Genomic DNA, 21326 nt, shown 5'->3' with positions numbered 1-21326 from the left:
TCGAACGACGTATGGTGTTAAACCTCCTGATAGGTGGTGTATTAAACGTTGGTATAAACAGTCAACTACCCGAGGCGATGGATCGGCCGCCAGGCAGCCCGTGACAGAGCACTTCATCACTGGCCTCCAAGAAGCCCTGATCTTACCCCCTGCGATTTTTTCTTATGGGGGTATGTTAAGGATATGGTGTTTCGGCCACCTCTCCCAGCCACCATTGATGATTTGAAACGAGAAATAAAAGCAGCTATGCAAACTGTTACGCCTGATATGCTACAGAGAGTGTGGAACGAGTTGGAGTATCGGGTTGATATTGCTCGAGTGTCTGGAGGGGGCCATATTGAACATCTCTGAACTTGTTTTTGAGTGAAAAAAACCTTTTTAAATACTCTTTGTAATGATGTATAACAGAAGGTTATATTATGTTTCTTTCATTAAATACACATTTTTAAAGTTGTGGTATTCTTTTTGAATCACCCTGTATATTCTTGTACTCGTTGTGGCATGGAAGCAAACAGTCTCTGAATCTCACCTAGAGGGATTTCTTACCATTGCCGAAACCTATACTGTCTCAGTTCACGAAGATTGCTGGCCGGAGCCTGGTATGAAAGTATACCTATCTTCCCATCGCGCCCCACCACGATACCGAGCAGCCCGGTTACGTATCCGTGCACTTGTTCTTCTGGAACTGATCGAACGGTTGTCGTGGTGTTGGACTGTGGGAAAACGGCAGCTCGCCCGCTCCTCGAGAGAGACGTGGGACGCGCTCAGTGGGTGGGAGGAGTACCTGGAACTGCCCCCTGCCGTTGATGAGCACGTTGTCCGGCTCCTGGCCGGGGTTGACGGCCAGCCGGCCGGGGAAGCGCTCGTTGGCCGACTCGTGCATCCAGTCGCTGATGAGCACCACGTGCGTGGTCAGGTCGTAGTCGTACAGGTGGCTGTTGGGGTCCTGCGACGGCGGCTGCCGCACCACGATGCTGCCGTACAGGCCGTCCAGCTTCTGCAGCCCTGTCGGCGAGAAACGGCAAGTTAGCTTCCCTCCTGTACCCCGCCCCCTGTGGGCCTCGTAGGCGAAAGCGGAGAACGGTGTCAGACGTTAGGTTTTCACCTGGGTAGCGATGAAATATTGCCAGAGTGTGGCTAGGAACAGAGTATCAAAGTAATAAATTGCTTGTAGGAAATCAGACATTTGACTGTGTAAATCAACATACTGTTTTCGAGAAATTTAACGTTTATGGAATTAATAAACAACTAGTTTGAATCAAAAATTAACAAAAATAATGCGAAACGTGTTGCCGAATGATTCTGAAAACGGAGAAAATGTTTTTGACTGGGTAGAAAAAACGAATGAATTTTCTGCCCACTACTACCTCTTGTATGTGTGAATGACCTTGCAATTGAAATTAGGTTTTCACCTGGGTAACGATGAAATGTTGCCGGAGTGTGGCTAGGAACAGAGTATCTAAGTAATAAATTGCTTGTAGGATATTAGAAATTTGATTGTGTACATCAACATACTGTTTTCGAAAAATTTAACGTTTATCGAATTAATAAACAACTAGTTTGAATCAAAATTAACAAAAATAATGCAAAACGTGTTGCTGATTGATTTTGAAAACGGAGAAAATTTTTGTGATTGGGTGGAAATCACGAATGAATTCCTTTGCCGTACAATTTTCTGTCCACTACTACCTCTTATATGTGTCTATGACCATGCAATTAATAGACATCGTACACGGTTGGTACTTTTGGTAAATGATATAAATATTACAATCAATCAGGTCTGGAAGACAGCAACAGAAGAAACTATGGACAACGTTTTTTTTTAAATAATAAGTACTTCTGTGCAAATAATTTAGAAAAAAAAAACAGAATATATCCAATTCTGTACGAGAAGTAGAATAACACAACGATTTATTTTGCAGTGAACACACAGTGTGCCGTGGGGCGATCACTCTGTTTTTAAAATAATTGAAAAGCCACGGTCGCTTCAATATCATTTACTAGATGACCGGTTTCATCACTCTGAAGGTGCCATCATCGGATCTGAAACGTGGATTAACATTTATAAAACCATATGGACATCATGGCACATGAGGCAGACCATCTGATAAAAATCATTGTCACAACCAATACAAAATGATTTTTATCAGATGGTCGGCCTCATGTGCCATGATGTCCATATGGTTTTATAAATGTTAATCCACGTTTCAGATCCGATGATGGCACCTTCAGAGTGCTGAAACCGGTCATCTAGTAGACGATATTGCAGCGATCGTGGCTTTTACATTATTTTAACAACGATTAATGCAGAACGTGAAGCGGAGTCACTGAATGCTCAGTACATAGCATGGAAAGAGTCACTGAATGCAGCACGTCCTTCCACATTCTTCTGTAATCCAATGCTAAGCTACGTCTTTAATGAGTTCGTTGTCGACGAGACGTTAAACCATATCTTACTTTCTTTGATACCATTTTCTCTTTGCACTGCGTACCATATTACGGATTCTACCCAACGTTATCTATCTTAGAGCTGCCAGTGTCATAATGCGTCGTATTAGTTCCTCGTTTGGAAACCAGTCTAAAAGCTATTTACAAGAATGGCGAAAACAGAACGTCGTTTTCGAGACTGGAACCTACCGGTGTTCGAGAGGAACGGCGAAACTTCGTTTACAAGTACCCGAATATGATCGAAATTTAAAAAGTTTGCTACACTGGCTGCTTATTTATTTTTAAATTAATAAGTGTAGGCTTTTATTAATTTAAATTGTTCAAAGACAGTGACCTTGCCATTGACTGATCACGAAATATCGCTGTTACTCTTTCATTATTTCTGTTTTTCTTTCTTAAAAAGACTAGAACTGAAAAAATTCGGAATTTTGGAATCCGCGAGGGTCTGCACAGTATTCGGGGACAGCATCCCCGCGACGAAATCTAGAACAATCTCTCGCACTTTATTTGCTGTCTTTCGGGACTCGAGTTCATTGTTCAGCTGAATACTGCTACGTTCTCTTCTGTACGTTGTCCTTGCCACAACAACGTGGATCGTAGCGGTGTGGCAGCTATTCGTGAGTAAGGGTGTTTTAGCAGTTGTTAATATAGCACGCTAACAGTGCAGACGATAAAACCGTCAGAAAACTATAAAATATCAGTCAGTAGGCTTATTCCTCAGATGTACATATGTGATCTACAAAACATTTCAGATGAGTTTAGAACAAGAAAAAATTCATCGGCAGATTCTTCAGAAAAAAAGATCAATTTTTTTTATTAAAAATGAAACTCCTCCAGCTGTACTTAAGATTTTATATGTATTTGGCTACTAGTTTCGACGTTGCGTCCACGCCATCTTCAGGTTCAAATGGTTGAAATGGCTCTGAGCAATATGGGACTTAACATCTCAGGTCATCAGTCCCCTAGAACTTAGAACTACATAAACCTAACTAACCTAAGGACATCAGACACATCCGTGCCCGAGACAGGATTCGAACCTGCGACCGTAGCGGTTGCGCGGTTCCGGACTGAAGCGCCTAGAACCGCTCGGCCACCAGCGGCCGGCCCATCTTCAGGCCCGTACACTTTGATGTAATCAGTTGTGTGTGGCTCAGTAACTGCCCGCCATCCATGTGGAGCACGTGTCGGTCTCACCGCGGTACTGAGCCACACACAATTGATTTCATCAAAGTGTACGGGCCTGAAGATGGCGTTGACGCAACGTCGAAATTAGTAGCCAAATAAATATAAAATCTTAAGTACAGCTGGAGGAGTTTCATTTGTAATAAAAAAATTATACGAGCTGTGTCCCACCTTCATCCTATTTAAATATGGATGTACGAAGAAAAGGAGCAATGTCGAATCACAACTATTTTCCAGAAACGGTTACTGCAGAGAAACAGGAACCGTCGTACCTAGTTTTAAAAGTACGTCATGAAGCTGAACTGTGAGGTAGGACAGTGCTGTAGGTTCATAATATAACACAACTGGCAACGTCAGTGAGCGATACAGTAACTGCTAACGAATGTTTCCTTTGACTCGATTTTAAGACCATTGGCTTCATTCAGTAGACAGGGCCTGGAAATTCATAATCGACACCAAATGGATGTTTCCAGTGAGCGTTTTGTTGTGTATTGGATCGACAGCATTGACAGGTGAGAATTGTGATCGAGAGATACGAGCTGCTGCGGTATAAAATGCTAACTGATGCATACCGGCATAGAGCAGTTTACAAAAAGCAGGGGGAGATCGAGAGGGGGTTACGGTAGAGTGGCGACGGAACTAGCATCATCATCATCATCATCATTTAAGACTGATTATGCCTTTTAGCGTTCAGTCCGGAGCGTAGCCCCCCTTATACAGTTCCTCCATGATCCCCTATTCAGTGCTAACATTGGTGCCTCTTCTGATGTTAAACCTATTACTTCAAAATCATTCTTAACCGAATCCAGGTACCTTCTCCTCGGTCTGCCCCGAATCCTCCTACTCTCTACTACTGAATCCATGAGTCTCTTGGGTAACCTTGCATCTCCCATGCGTGTAACATGACCCCACCATCTAAGCCTGTTCGCCCTGACTGCTACATCTATAGAGTTCATTCCCAGTTTTTCTTTCATTTCCTCATTGTGGACACCCTCCTGCCATTGTTCCCATCTACTAGTACCTGCAATCATCCTAGCTACTTTCATATCCGTAACCTCAACCTTGTTGATAAGGTAACCTGAATCCACCCAGCTTTCGCTCCCATACAACAAAGTTGGTCGACAGATTGAACGGTGCACAGATAACTTAGTCTCGGTACTGGCTTCCTTCTTGCAGAAGAGAGTAGATCGTAGCTGAGCGCTCACTGCATTAGCTTTGCTACACCTCGCTTCCAGTTCTTTCACTATGTTGCCATCCTGTGAGAATATGCATCCTAAGTACTTGAAACCGTCCACCTGTTCTAACTTTGTTCCTCCTATTTGGCACTCAATCCGTTTATATTTCTTTCCCACTGACATTACTTTCGTTTTGGAGATGCTAATCTTCATAGCGAGAAGGTAAAAATGTCTGCAGCTAGAAAGATGAGGGTGACGGTGAGACGTCGCCGTCGGTGGTGGCGTACCTGTGTGGGCGTGCCAGAAGTGCGTGCCCGCGTTGCTGGCGGTGAACTGGTAGCGGAAGGTGTTGCCCTGCTGGATGGGGCACTGCGTGACGAAGGGCACGCCGTCCGAGTACTGCGAGCCGCGCTGCCAGACGCCGTGCCAGTGGATCGTCACCTCCTGCCCGTCCATCGCGTTCTCCACGTCGATCACCACTTTGTCGTTCTCGCACACCTGCGGCCGCAGCAAGCGCGAGCGTTACAGCAGGCGACAACTGGGCGTTTCAGTGACTTACTGCGCCCGTATTTGTACAATCAGACCACACACCTCACTGCTTATGCTAGAGACATACGTGTGTTATGCGTGACAGCTAAACACGATGCGTTGATGCAGTGCTGCATCACTTTGTATTGACAAGTATATTCGCCCAACTATTGTTAAGTGCATGCGTGACAGAGGATGCTTCTTACTGTAGCACATACCGGGTAATCAAAAAGTCAGTATAAAATTGAAAACTAATAAATCACGGAATAATGTAAATAGAGAGGTACAAATTGACACACATGCATGGAATGACATGCGGTTTTATTAGAACCAAAAAAATACAAACGTTCAAAATATGTCCGACAGATTAGCATAACAAAGTAAGACAAAGCAAAGGAAATGCTCAATATGTCCACCATCATTCCTCAACAATAGCTGTTGTTGTTGTTGTGGGCTTCAGTCCTGAGACTGGTTTGATGCAGCTCTCCATGCTACTCTATCCTGTGCAAGCTTCTTCATCTCCCAGTACCTACTGCAACCTACATACTTCTGAGTCTGCTTAGTGTATTCATCTCTTGGTCTCACCCTACGATTTTTACCCTCCACGCTGCCCTCCAATACTAAATTGGTGATCCCTTGATGCCACAGAACATGTCCTACCAACCGATCCCTTCTTCTGGTCAAGTTGTGCCACAAACTTCTCTTCTCCCCAATCCTATTCAATACTTCCTTTTTAGTTATGTGATCTGCCCATCTAATCTTCAGCATTCTTCTGTAGCACCACATTTCAAAAGCTTCTATTCTCTTCTTGTCCAAACTATTTATCGTCCATGTTTCACTTCCATACATGGCTACACTCCATACAAATACTTTCAGAAACAAATTCCTGACACTGAAATCAATACTCGATGTTAACAAATTTCTCTTCTTCAGAAACGCTTTCCTTGCCATTGCCAGTCTACATTTTATATCCTCTCTACTTCGACCATCATTAAGTTATTTTGCTCCCCAAATAGCAAAACTCCTTTACTACTTAAAGTGTCTCATTTCCTAATCTAATACCCTTAGCATCACCTGACTTAATTCGACAAAATCCATTATCCTCGTTTTGCTTTTGTTGACGTTCATCTTATATCCTCCCTTCAAGACACCATCCATTCCGTTCAACTGCTCTTCCAAGTCCTTTGCTGCCTCTGACAGAATTACAATGTCATCGGCGAACCTCAAAGTTTTTATTTCTTCTCCATGGAATAATGTTGTGAACAGCACTGTAAAGCATGTCCGGAGTTATGGTGAGGCATTGGCGTCGGATGTTGTCTTTCAGCATCCCTAGAGATGTCTGTCGATCACGATACACTTGCGACTTCAGGTAACCCCAAAGCCAATAATCGCACGGACTGAGGTCTGGGGACCTGGGAGACCAAGCATGACGAAAGTGGCGGCTGAGCACACGATCATCACCAAGCGACGCGCGCAAGAGATCTTTCACGCGTCTAGCAATATGGGGTGGAGCGCCATCCTGCATAAACATCGTACGTTCCAGCAGGTGTTTATTAGCCAGGCCGGGGATGATGCGATTCTGTAACATATCGGCGTACCTCACACCCGTCACGGTAGCAGTTACAAAACCAGAATCACGCATTGCCTCGAAGAAAAAAGGCCCGATAACGGTAGATGTGGTAAATCCAACTCTTATCGTGACTTTCTCGTCGTGCAATGAAGTTTCCACGACAGTTTTAGGATTTTCGGTAGCCCAAATTCTGCAGTTGTGGGCGTTGACAGACCCTCGGAGCGTGAAATGAGCTTCGTCGGTCCACAACACGTAACTCAACCAATCGTCATCTTCCGCCATCTTTTGAAACACCTACACTGCAAATGCCCTCCGCTTCACTAAATCGCCAGGTAACAGTTCATAATGCCGATGGATTTTGTACGGATAGCATCGGAGGGTACGCCTCAGTGCCAACCAAACAGTAGTGTATGGAATGCCGGTGCGACGTGCGACTGCACGAGCGCTGACTTCCCCGTGCATAGACGAACCCGCTACGGTCTCCATTTCTTCCCGAACTGTCTCAGCAGCATTACGCCTTGTGCTCGGTCGGCCACTACGGGGTCTATCGTCTAAACAACCTGTGGCTTCAAACTTCGAAATCATTCTCGCCACAGCTGCATTTGTCAACGGACATTTACCCGTTCGAATCCCCTTCCTATGGCGGTAGGATCGTAACGCAGAACTAGCACATTCCCCATTCTGATAATACAGCTTCACTAAAAGCGCCTTTTCATGTAACGTCAACATGCTGCGACTGCTGGCGCATCTAATTCTCTCTCTCATTACAGCTCCTTTTATACACGATTCTCATGCGCGGTCACTGACGTTTTGCTGTCCAGCGCCATCTGTCGGACATTTTGTGAACTTTGTTTTTTTTTTTTGTTTCTAATAAAACCCCATGTCATTCCAAGCATGTGTGTCAATTTTTATGTCTCTATCTACATTATTCCGTGGTTTATTAAGTTTTCAAATTTATAATGACTTTTTGATCACCCGGTATTAACTGTTCTAGTACCATTCACGGGTTATGAGCTAAAAAGAATGGCTCCTTAACAGTAGTATAGTACACCTCTTAAATTGTGACACAAAATATGTATCACAGTCATAGTCACTGACACTGTTTTAAGCAAGGAAGCTAAATCCCATTAAGTTGTTATAATACCAACATAAAGAGAACAATATGTGAGAAGATCATTCTAGTTTCAAAATGACAAAAAAACCAGTGAAGTGGTGGAAGTAAGTATTCTTCTCTAAAATCGTTCATGTATTTCCACAAACCTGTCACGTATGGCCACTGTGCTGAGTGCGATATAGCTCACTGTATATCGACTCAAATGTGGGTAACTGGTGAAGGCATCACTAGATGAATCTATCAGTAAAATTCCGTGCGTAATTCTCAGATTTGACGTTGTTTAGACAACAGTGTTCTGAGCAACAGGAGGGTCTCTGATAACAGTGGGTTATGTTCTCCAGTAATGACGGTTTCTTCCTTTCATGACCCATTCAGCTGTACTTCCTGTCTGTGTACCTAAAGGTTCCACAGCAGATTAAACTCTTTCAGCTTAGTCAATATCTTCTCTGTGGATGCATCATTTTTAGAATGGGTTTGATTAGCAAAATAAAGTGACCCGCGTTTACTCATTAGCTGTTTTTGAAATATGCATCACATTCACAACAAAACGGTTCAGACGCTGATAAGAAAGTTACAAGTTGTATACAACTGGGTAACGTTTACGTTTCAATAATTATTTCTGTCGTATTCATGACAATAAAGGGCCATCACCTTCTAGACGACATACACTATTGAATTTTCGTTGATAACACCGCACCAGCTCGTCTGATAGCGGATGTTCAATTAAATAACAGAATTTAATGGGGGCAGAGTAACCATGCCGTGCATACTAGAGTTAAATGCCTCCGCTAGAGATTTTGTTAGTCTGCTCCTTATCTCGCTGATTCGTACGATTGTGCCATTTTGGAGGTTGTGGGGTATATATAGAATTCGTCGCCAAGAACAGTTCTTGCAGTTCTATAAGTAGATGTTCCTGTTATTAGAGGTATCATTCTACGAACATTTACCATTTCAGGTTGTTCAGCACTTGTCTGACAATTCCCAGCGCCTGACACAGTCCTTTTATCATTTCCCCTCTTCTTCTTTGTATGTGCTGTATGCCTGTTGCTAGTCCAACATGGTAAGAATCCCACAAAGTCAAGCAGCATTCTAGTACAGGCTGTACAAGCATTTCGCAATGCTTTCATACGCAAATGTAAATACGAAAGTGCCACAGCACTAAATTCGAATCTATAGCTCGTCCTTGATTCATTTTACATAGTGTTTCAGTTTCTTACCTTCGCATACTATTATTTCCTAATATTTGTATGATATTGCTGATTGTAGTTACTACCTTTTTAGGTTTCGTAAATTACACTATCTCACAAATGAACACATGTGACAAGTGCTAGACTGGGACACAAACTGAGATTCCCGCCTCTCTACTGTCGTACTCCTTACAAATGTACAGACTTCTCCTGTACTATAATCTACAGCTATTTACCAAAAATATCGTGGTTTATGGTACCTACCATTCATCATAGCGATATTCTTTCATTACAGCCGTTACACAATCATTACGGTTCTTTTTAAGATGTCGTTATTTACATATGTAATGAAGTGTTTTCATTCAGAGAGCTTTTCTACCATACCATAGCCTGTGTACCGGATGATGGTGCTGTGTACACTTTTGAGCCAAACATTATGGTCACCTGCTTAATGGAGTGTTGATCTACCTTTGGACACTAATACAGCGCCGATTATGCGTGGAGTGGATACGGAAAGTCCTTAGTAATTTTTCGGAGGTATTTTTCACCAGATGTCTATACTCAGGTGACACAATTAGCATAAGTTGCAGGCCAGTGGTTTTTGGGCACAAAGCTAGCACCGGTTTCATCGGTTTCAGATGGGGCAAGTTTTCGCTATCAAGACAAACATGAGCTCGCGGTCAAGCCGCTCGAGGCACTGTAGTACGCTTCTGGCCTTAGTTGTCCTGGTGCAAGACGCCATTGCTGTCTGGGGAGACATCGAGCGTTAATGGACACAGGCGATCCACAGTAAACCTCACGTACTCCACACCTGTATCACAGGTCCCATGGAACCCAGATTAATGTCAGCCATGGCATTGTAGCGCTCCTACTGGCCTTTGTTTGCGCTGCTTCTGCACGTTTCGAGCAGCTGTTCGCCTAGATGATGGCGTATCCGGACATCACAATCGACAAGGTGCAGCAAGAAACGTGATTCATCCGATTAGGGGACGTATTTCTGTCGATCCACGTTCCAGTTTCGAAGATACTGTGCCTAGTGCAGTTGCAGTAGGTGACGTCGCTGGGTCAACGTGGGAATGCGAAGGCATCGCCTGCTGTGGAGCCCCATGTCCACTACCGTGCACTGAACCACGTGCTTCGGAACACTTGTGCCTGTATCAGTACTGTATTCGGTCGTCAGACCTGCCACAGAACATCGCCTAGTGTGCTTGCTGCAATGATTCCCCATTCCTCTTTGCTTCGCCTATACCGAGTGGTCCAGCTGTCCCTATCGGTAGGTTTTATGCAACTGGCAATGCCTTCAAAAACCACGCGAGAGATTTTCATATCCTTTCGCTTGCTACGCGCAGACTATTAGTCCTATAGAAAAAATGAGCAGGACCTTTTTGTAGGGAATTTAATATAGAGAAATTTGGTAATTTTCCTAAAAAAATTCAAGTTCATTTTGTCTGTAGGACTAATAGTTTGCTTGTAGCGGGCGAAAGAATATGAAAATCTTTCGTGTGTTATTTGAAGGCGTTGTGTATTGCATAAAACCCACAGGTCGCGGCAGGTGAGTCATCCTATACACTTTTCTTTACTTTGTCATGTGCTTGCAACGTCACCAGATGGCATTTACACTCACAGTGGGCAGTTGTCATAATGTTTTGGATCATCGGCGTATATGTATTGTTTAATCTTTACTTTATGGAAGATATTATGTAACCACAATGGTATGTAGCACTTTCATTTCAGAAAACATTTATATGTATTACTCTTTACCTTTTGAGCTCCCAAGATACTGAAAGAATTACACTTGTTGCCAGTAGCAGGGTATATTATTATGACTTATTATCGAGAGTTCAGACACCACACAAGAGTTTAAAGCTTTACCACACTCTTCATGCCATCAGCTACAATAGAAGGCAGATCCCCACTTAAATTTTTGTGGCCTCTCACTATAATATAGAATGCACTTTGTTAAAAAGTTGTGTGTGGTGGTTTGTATGCCACATGCATCACAGACTGAGGAGGGCAAGGGGGAAGAGGGCCTCTCGCCGGAGTCTGAAGCAGTGTCATGCCAGTGTCCTATCCGAAAAACTGGCAGAGAAAGTAAAAAAAAAAAGAGCACTCCGTCTTCAGGCCACGAGTGGCCTATCGGGACCATCCGACCGCCGTGTCATCCCCAATGGAGGATGCGGATAAGAGGAGCGTGGGGTCAGCACACCGCTCTCCCGGTCGTTATGATGGTATTCTTGACCGAAGCCGCTACTATTCGGTCGAGTAGCTCCTCAATTGGCATCACGAGGCTGAGTGCTCCCCGAAAAATGGCAACAGCACATAGCGGCCTGGGTGGTCACCCATCCAAGTGCCGACCACGCCCGACACCGCTTAACTTCGATGACCTCACGGGAACCGGTGTACCCACTGCGGCAAGGCCGTTGCCTGGCAGAGAAAGTGCGCATTTAAAATGTTTTGCTTAGAATTTCTTGCTATTCTTGTTGGCGTGCTTCCTTTTCTTGGAGTTCGCTGCGTCACGAGTGAACTCGACGAATGTTGCGCCAACTGCAGCCTTCTTACGTTGTGTCACAGACAGGTGCGTGTAAACATTAGCTCTCACCAGCGGCTCGACTCCGAAATAATTACCGTTTCATAACCTCGCCGTAGAGAAGCAATTAGGCTGCGTTTCTGTAAACCTTTCGAGCGACGAAGTCCCGAGTCACTACTCCGTTGCACGGTTTCCCCGAGGACAGGAAATCTGCAATCATTGTCTCGTCGTCGTGCCCCTAACGACGGGAAGCCGCCTCAGATTACGGAAAGGCCGTGCCGTGAGACTCACTCACCTGTATGCTGGGTCCCGGCAGCATCCTGTTGACGGTGAGGATGCCGCGCTCGACGCCGTCGGCCAGCACGCACTGGCAGTGCGACCACACCGTGTTGGTCGCGTTGGGCGTGCACACCTGGCAGGCGCTGCAACACAAGGCAGGAGCTGGAGGCAGGGTCCAGGTGAAAAATACACTACTGGCCATTAAAACTGCTACACCAAGAAGAAATGCAGGTGATAAACGGGTATTCATTGGACAAATATATTATACTAGAACTGACATGTGATTACACTTTCACGCAAATTGGGTGTATAGATCCTGAGAAATCACGACCCAGAACAACCACCTCTGGCCGTAATAACGGCCTTGATACGCCTGGGCATTGAGTCAAATAGAGCTTGGATGGCGTGTACAGGTACAGCTGCCCGTGCAACTTCAACACGATACCACAGTTCATCAAGAGCAGTGACTGGCGTATTGTGACGAGCCAGTTGCTCGGCCACCATTCACCAGACGTTTTCAATTGGTGAGCGATATGGAGAATGTGCTGGCCAGGGCAGCAGTCGAATATTTTCTGTATACAGAAACACCCGTACAGGACCTGCAACATGCGGTCGTGCATTATCCTGCTGACATGTAGGCTTTCGCAGGGATCGAATGGAGGGTAGAGCCACGGGTCGTAACACATCTGAAATGTAACGTCCGCTGTTGAAAGTGCCATCAATGCGAACAAGAGGTGACCGAGACGGGTAACCAGTGGAACCCCATACGATCACGCCAGGTGATACGCCAGTATGTCGATGACGAATACACGCTTCCAATGTGCGTTCACCGCGATGTCGCCAAACACGGATGCGACATGATGATGCTGTAAACAGAACCTGGATTCATCCGCAAAAATGGCGTTCTGCCATTCATGCGCCCAGGTTCGTCGTCGAGTACACCATCGCAGGCGCTCCTCTCTGTGATGCAGCGTCAAAGGTAACCGCAGCCACGGTCTCCAGCTGACGGTCCATGCTGCTGCAAACGTCGTTGAAATGTTCGTGCAGATGGTTGTTGTCTTGCAAACGTCCCCATCTGTTGACTCAGGGATCGAGACGGGGCTGCACGATCCGTTACAGCCATGCGGATAAGATGCCTGTCATCTCGACTGCTAGTGATACGAGGCCGTTGGGATCCAGCACGACGTTCCGTATTACCCTCCTGAACCCACCGATTCTATATTCTGCTAACAGTCATTGGATCTCGACCAACGCGAGCAGCAATGTCGCGATACGACAAACCGCAATCGCGATAGGCTACAATCCGACCCTTATCAAAGTCGGAAACGTGATGGTACACATTTCTCCTCCTTACACGAGGCATCACAACAACGTTTCACCAGGCAACGCCGGTGAGCTCCTGTTTGTGTATGAGAAATCGGTTGGAAACATTCCTCATGTCAGCGCGTTGTAGATATCGCCACCGGCGTCAACCTTATGTGAATGCTCTGAAAAGCTAATCATTTGCATATCACAGCATCTTCTTCCTATCGGTTAAGTTTCGCGTCTGTAGCACGTCATCTTCGTGGTGTAGCAATTTTAATGGCCAGTAGTGTAGACGTTTGAGACTTGTCACTGGAAGCGTATAGCTTCACTTCATTAATAACTGTAGTTCAATAGTTGACTGTGGGCAAACAGACAAATAGACAAACAATCTGTAGGTCTACTGAAACAAAATTCAGTTTTCTAATCTCAGAGCGATTCTCGTACAATCTGAACAACTTTCTTGCTATACCAAAAGCGTGTTTATCTGTACTTCACCTACGGTGTAAATGTATCTATTGAAAAGAGAAAATACCATTTCGTGCGCCAGAAGGGAATGAGACAACGAGTGAAAAATCTACGTGGAGAAGATCTCCACTTCAAGAAACTGAGTGTTTTAAACCTCTTTTGGGTACCAGATAGCACAAAATGGTGTCATCTTGCTTCAGTCCTAGACACTTACGAGCCGATTGTACGGGGCAGTTTGTGATTGTTTGGAAGTTTTCGCACATTCATCTCGTCGAATGCTCGCCAAACAACCCATCAATGTAGCGTTGAAACCGCATGTTATTAAACTTGAATTATGACAGTCAAAACAAGAAGGCATTAAAATAATGCAATAAATTCACCAAAATGATGAGACGTGAAGTTTTGTACGCAAATACTATTGTACGTGGCATATGCGTTTTTACAGATTATTTTGTTTCAGACGTTTCTAAAGTTAATTTTCTGTTTCTCCACTTTGTCGATCATTAGTCAGTAAAATTTTTGCTGGTTATTTTTGTTAATAATGAACAGGATTTGGTCAGGTTCTCTGTAATCAGAAATGGCCATTTTAGAATCTTGTCTCGTCTTGCTCAAATCCATGTGGAGTACTTGGAGTGTTCAATAAAGAGGGGCACTAACTTTCTGAGTATGGAAGCTGTCTGTGTCTGTCTGAGAAAGCTACACGTCAGCCGCTTCAGACGCCCACGCTATCGTTCTTACCGCCCACGCTATTCAGTTGCAGCAGCGAATGGAAGTGACTTCATTTGTCACGACTCTAAAGCTGCGGCATGTGCTGCGTTTCGTGATCAGCGATACGCAATAAAATTTTGTGCTCATCTATGGTCTGTGACGAATTGAAGACAGTTTTTGGTGAGTTTGCAATGTCCCATCGAGCCTGTTTTCGATGAAACAAGCAGTTTCAAATTGGCGAGGCAAGTTGTGAGTTGTCTGTCACGGTCCTGGCATTGAGAACAGTTGTCACTATTTCGCAGTGACCCACGTCTCAAATCCGTCAGCTTGCGTGCATTCTGGAGATAACTGGAAGCATTCACACTCTTTTAAAGTCTAGAGTGCGCGAAAGCTAGATAGCGCTATTGACTAGTGTGGATCAAAGGAGAAATGTGTTGAGGTATGCTGCTACTGTAATCAGTGTGCGAATAAGGTCATCGTCTTGGAATCATCATCTGATCACTGTTACTGCAGTATAAGTCAAATGGACATGGGATGGACATCTGGTCAGGCTAATAGATGATAGGTAGGGGAATGAGATGGACATTTAATTGGACAAATAGATGGTAGATGGGCCAAAGTAATCCTTTTTTTTTTTTTTTTTTTGAATTCCAAGAGATCAGAAAAGAGTGTATGACCTAATAGAAGGTTGGTTGGTGTCAATAAAAAAAACATGTAGGAACGACATGGATGCGCTTAGAGCTGAACACCGTAATGTTAGGAGAAGTTTGCAGCAGGCATACGTCCAGCAGTGAATGTCGGATGGCTGATCTAATGACTAACATTTACGTGTAAGAGCTGTCAATAGTGTTGGGTATTAGGAAATTTTACCCTAACAAGAGTCCAACTAGCAGTCTGTAACACTGAAATGTGCCATGTTTACAAGAAGTTTACCGTTTGTAAGTCGCACAGCTTTCATGCAGCAGGTGATCAGGATTATTGTTTCTGATCCAGTTACTGGCAGACATTTTGCGAAACCGATATTTCATGCCTAACTGTCGAGTATTGTAATGAGGAAGTAAGCCGTACACCACAATTCTCGGAAAAAGTGTGTGGGAGAATTGCTTACTTGTGAAAGGCGTGTCGCACAAAACGGTCACGAGACGTGGTGGTGGAATGTCTTGTTTAACTGTTTTTTCACGCTCAAGACGGCTGAGATAGGCAGGGAAGTTCAGTTATATCGAAACCGTCCTGTACTACACGAAAATGTTCGCTTATTCAGCGCGAGACTGACAGGTGAAGAAGCAACTCCGCTTCGAACGGAAGGGAACACGTCGCTCCAATCGCAAAAAGCTTCTCTCTCAAGTTCCACCGGCCATTCTTCAAGCGGAATTCCGAGGCCATTTGACTGCCCACCACGTACCTCTGCCGCAGGGGCTGTGACGACTGGAGGAAAGAAACTGAGGCCTTTGAGGTGAAATACACTCGTTTTTGTCGCAGTTCGTCAGTCTGCATGGTAAGGCTAGGAGTGAGCTGTACCGGTAGCGCACGAGGCTACCGCAACAGGACAACAGCTGTCGTCTAATTGTCGCGTACATATTTGGACTTTCCACCGCTGACGGCGCTCGTTCGTCGCAACTTGCGCCGCTGCACGCTTCGAACCCATTCTGTGAGATGCTGTGAAATGAATCCTTCTCTCTATCGTATCAAATGCATAAAAAAAACTCGAAGGGGGTCGACGTACAAATGATATCAGACAATTTCTCTACAATGAAGAAAAAAATGAATTTTTACCTACTTCAGTTTGGCTCGCCGATTTATCAGGTGGCGTTGCCACTGTTATCAGTTAACAATGGATTTCCAAATAAATGTTCCGAGTTATTTGTTAACAGTATCGCGTTCAGTACTTATTATGTTTCTCAAAACAAATGAGCAGTGTTCTTGCAGTAGCTGACGAATTTTGTTTAGATCAAAATACATTCGTTGTGAAACGTGGTAATTAAATGAATGAAGCCCATTTCGCATACATTTTGGTAGTTTTTCCTTTCTTTGCTTGTTTTTGGTAATTGTTTTATTCCGCCCAATCAGATTAGAGTCTTTAGGAAAATTTTGCGTCACAACAGAAACTATACATACTAAAACCATGTAGAAAATTTGGTCCCTCGAGTTTTTCCTGTTTTTACATCACTGTCGCCTAGTAAAATATACATAAACATTTGAGTAACTATTATGACGAAGTTCATAATTAAAAATGAATGATAATGGGGATGATAGTAATAATAATAATGAAGCAACTTCAGGTTGTAACAGCAAGGAAATATCTTGATGATTGATTGTTTAATCCGATATAACCTGGGGTCTTTGAGAGCTTTAATGATTCTCTTGGGACGCCCGGCAAACAGATTATCAGCTTCAGATAGAAGGATGAAAGTCACATAATCGAATTTCAGAAGAGAAGACATTTCTCATGTCGAACGTCAGAGCAGCGCCTAGAAAAGTATTGATAAATCAGGCGGAAATAAAGCAGACAGAGAACTTTGAATACCCATCGTAGTTCATTCAGCTTAGAACAAACAAATAAAAAAAACAGAGTCTTTAGTCGAGGAGTTGTCACATGAAGTAATTAATATGAAAAATCAGGCAGAACAATTAGGAAACAAAGAAAAAAGGTTCTGGGAACGATCTTCGGCTCGATGGACTGAAGGGAAAAGAAAAGACTACAGAGGAAAACAAAATCAGTCTTACGTGAAGTCACGATCTCACATGACAGCAAAAGAAGAAGAAAAGGACAGGCGAGAAGGGGATCACTAAATGGTCGAAAGCTCACAGAAGGTGAATACGAGAATGTTGGGCGACGCTTGGAGCTCAAGGAGGAAAACGATTTTGAATACGTGGTAACCCAGATCGCCTGATTTGAGGTGGCAATAACAGCTCTAAACATATACATAAACAATACTTAACAACAATATCAGTTACAAGAAACATATTAATAATATCAATAACTTCAGTTTAAAGGCAGCAGTACCCGCGCCACTATTTCCTTACTGTGCATAATTCAGACGGATCATCACTGCCTGCATTACAGGAGCGATGAGTGTAAATATCCATTTGGTTCGTACTAATTATTTCCCAAAACCCAATTCAGGTGAGTGGTCTACGGTCCCTAAGTCCATTCATGTACAGCCGAATGAGTTTGCCAACCTTTTCTCCAATCAAGTCCAGCTGAGTCAGTGAAATACCCCCTGTGATCTGAAATCCGAAGTTGCTTCAACCATTAAATTGATCAAAGCAGAATGAGAACAACAAAACAGTTTCTCTTGTCTCTCAGACATTGGGGTTTTTGAACGATGTTGTATGTCTTACGAATTGTGGACCTCTGGGTACACACGTGATTGGCTAACGGAAAGAAAATGTGTGTAATTTTCAGTATTTTCTTGGTATTTTCCAAATTTAGAAACGTCTGGAAGTGGGTACACTTATTTTCCTGCCATTGACAATGGAGATACTTGAATAATGCATCACGCGAACTGATACTCATGCGTTGCCTGCACCCGTTGAAAGGGAGCGCTATTCTCGCATTTGTTCTACTTTTATTGCTTTGTACGATAGTAGTGAAACTGGATTTGGCTGCAACTCCAATCCGTGGTAGGATATCTACAAATTTACGATTTTGATTACCTAATTTCAGAGGAACAGTGTTTGTAAGTACGTTTTATAACCAAGATGCGCAGTCAGGAACGTGTTTTCGTTACGCCTACTTGTTATTCCGGCGGTTAATTGCTCCCGCCGCCTAACCAGAGCGGAGCGGCCGTGTAAGGCTGGGCTGTATACAGCGGCTACAGCATGCGACCTCTTTTTATTCAGGTTCACCAACAGTGGAGGCTAACGAAGGTAATGGCTATTTACAAGCTGAATTTCTACACACCGTGCTTTATTACCGTAGTAGTATATGTAGTGTAATTAGCTGGAAGCACGTGAGTTCTATTCAATTAGATGTATGTGAAAAACGTTCAAGTATTTTTTAGACAACGGATATACACTCATGCTCATAAATTAAGGATAATGCTGATACATGGTGAAACAACGCTCTGGTGGACGGTTTGCGGGTTTAAATCACCTCGGGGTATGACCATGCGGTGCATTTGACCTGCGGTCGTCGCACGGCGGCGTTGGCAGCAGTCCACATACGCAGAGTACGGTGCAGCGAGTAGGTGTGCAGACGTTTTCAGACGTGCTAATGGTGAGTGTGTTTTGAAAAATGGCTCAAAGAACACATATTGGTGACGTTATGAGAGGTAGAATACTAAGGCGACTGGAGGCTGGTCAAACACAGCAGATCGTAGCACGGGCCTTCCGTGTGCCACGAAGTGTGATCTCAAGAGTATGGGAACGATTGCAGCAGACAGGAAACGTGTCCAGGCGCTACAGTACGGGACGTCCACAGTGTACAACACCACAAGAAGACCGATATCTCACCATCAGTGCCCGCAGACGGCCACGGAGTACTGCAGGTAGCCTTGCTCGGGACCTTACCACAGCCACTGGAACAGTTGTCTCCAGACATACACTTTACAGACGACTGAACAGACATGGTTTATTCGCCCGGTGGCCTCCAAGGTGTATTCCACTGACCCTGTTCACAGCAGAGCCCGTAAAGCCTGGTGTCAAGAAAACTACATGGTCACTGGAACAGTGGTCCCAGGTTACGTTCATGGACAAGTCCAGGTATAGTCTGAACAGTGATTCTCTCCGGGTTTTCATCTGGCGTGAATCAGGAACCAGATACCAACCCCTTAACTTCCTTGAAAGGGACCTGGTTTGATGGTGTGGGGTGGGATTATCATTGGTGCATGTACACCCCTGCATGTCTTTGACAGAGGAACTGTAACAGGTCAGGTGTATCGGGACGTCATTTTGCACCAGTGTGTCCGCCTTTTCAGGGGTGCAGTTGGTCCCACCTTCCTCCTGATGGATGATAACGAACGGCCCCACCGAGCTGCCATCGTGGAGGAGTACCTTGAAACAGAATATATCAGGCGAATGGAGTGGCCTGCCTGTTCTCCAGACCTAAACCCCTTCGAGCACGTCTGGGATGCTCTCGGTCGACGTATCGCTGCACGTCTTTAAATCCCTAGGACACTTCAGGAGCTCCGACAGGCACTGGTGCAAGAATGGGAGGCTATACCCCAGCAGCTACTCGACCACCTGATCCAGAGTATGCCAACTGGTTGTGCGGCCTGTGTACATGTACATGGTGATCATATCCCATATTGATGTCGGAGTACATGCGCAGCAAACAGTGGCGTTTTGTAGCACATGTATTTAGGGACGGTTTTCTCAACTTATCAGCAATACCGTGGACTTACAGATCTGTGTCGTGTGTGTTCCCTATGTGCCTATGCTATTAGCGCCAGTTTTGTGTAGTGCCACAGTTGTGTGGCACCACATTCTGCAATTATCCTTAATTTATGAGCATGAGTGTAGAAATATGAAGAATAGGATCAACTCTGGATGGGTTGTTAAGCTCCTCGGGCACTCTTGATCACGCTTTTGGTCTCCCACTGGAGGAACTGTGAGTTTGGCTGAGAGGATCGACGCTGAATTTCACGAAACCCTTGAGTTGTCGTACCTTAATACACGCAGTGGCCTAATTGGCGTAATTAGGAGGGGAGCAATGTTTAACAGGGCGGATTTGTAAGCAGGAGTAACCGGAATCAGCACAGTCATTGGAGATCCTAATGTAACACTGTCGTAATGGATGAGAGGTACCAGGTCATTACCAGTGACTTTGTTAACCATCTTTCGCCTGCTTAGTCGGCCAATATGCACCCACCGAAGCACGCCTTGGAGTAAATAGATTGTTAGGTTCGCTTTCCCTCGCGACAAACTAACTAATGTGCTGGTATTGAAAAGCGTATGAATGCCTGCGGATATCTTCCGTCAACCAACAACACTAACTAGAACAATGTACCAGAAGTTGGTGTTGGCATTCAGTAATGTCACTTATCCATCAAAGCTAGTACTATGTTCCCAATTACCTCAAAACTGACGGTACTTTTTATAAAATGAAACGAGCAAACAGCTGATATCGGATCTCGAAGTATAGCTCTGTAATGGACTGACTACCGTTGTATAAACAGGCAGTAATAAAAGGACAAACATGACCAAATGGTGTATGTTTACACTGTCTGTGTTGCAAGGGGAGACGCGGTGTAGTTATGAATGTGGAGATCAGTGGCCTTCAGATACTACCGCCGTTCATAGTTTCGGCAGTTGGTTAGTTCCGTCGCACTCCATCAGAACTCTCTCTGTCTCTCGCTCTCTCTATCTCTCTGTCCTCGTTCAGACAGCGTCTGTAGGCGTTTCACCACTGCCGTGTTGTGGTGAGTCGGCAGCCAGGCATTCTTGACGGAAAAGTTGCCGTGCTTTCCCCAAAAAAGTTCCTACAACCCAGTGAAGAACGAGTGAAATGGTTCAAATGGCTCTGAGCTCTATGGGACTTAACTTCTGAGGTCATCAGTCCCTTGGAATTGAGAACTACCTAAACCTAACTGACCAATGGACATCACACACATCCATGCCCGAGGCAGGATTCGAACCTGCGGCGGTAGCGGTCGCGCGGTTCCAGACTGTAGCGCCCAGAACCGCTCGGCCACTTCGGCCGGCCGAAGAAAGAGTCAATTGGTAGCGTCTCTCCGCAGCGCAGCTATGTTTGGTAAAGCATAGGGCCATTCTTCTTGATCACGTAATAAGCTGAACAATGCCGTCACACTTTCTGTGCTGAACCCTCTTTCCCACAGTCCCAGGCAATACTGACGCGTCTAGTTGTGCTGTCAATATACACCTTGAACTCCTCCTT

At 44.6% G+C, this 21326-nt stretch overlaps 1 protein-coding gene across 1 annotated transcript in view; it reads right to left on the bottom strand.

Annotated features, from left to right (window-relative positions):
• The window catches only part of LOC126176778 (uncharacterized), a 209537-nt gene that overhangs the window by 41022 nt on the left and 147189 nt on the right, over positions 1–21326 (bottom strand). Inside the window, exons 3-5 of the mRNA XM_049923946.1 lie at positions 12027–12153; positions 5093–5303; positions 785–1005 (exon numbers count right to left, since the gene is read on the bottom strand). Of these exons, the coding sequence (XP_049779903.1) occupies positions 785–1005; positions 5093–5303; positions 12027–12153 (559 nt within the window). The remainder of the gene's footprint in view (positions 1–784; positions 1006–5092; positions 5304–12026; positions 12154–21326) is intronic.

The sequence above is a fragment of the Schistocerca cancellata genome, chromosome 3, assembly GCF_023864275.1.
Source record: "Schistocerca cancellata isolate TAMUIC-IGC-003103 chromosome 3, iqSchCanc2.1, whole genome shotgun sequence".
Taxonomy (NCBI): domain Eukaryota; kingdom Metazoa; phylum Arthropoda; class Insecta; order Orthoptera; family Acrididae; genus Schistocerca; species Schistocerca cancellata.
The sequence above is the reverse complement of the archived record's forward strand: the minus strand, read 5'-3'. Positions and strand labels throughout refer to the sequence as shown.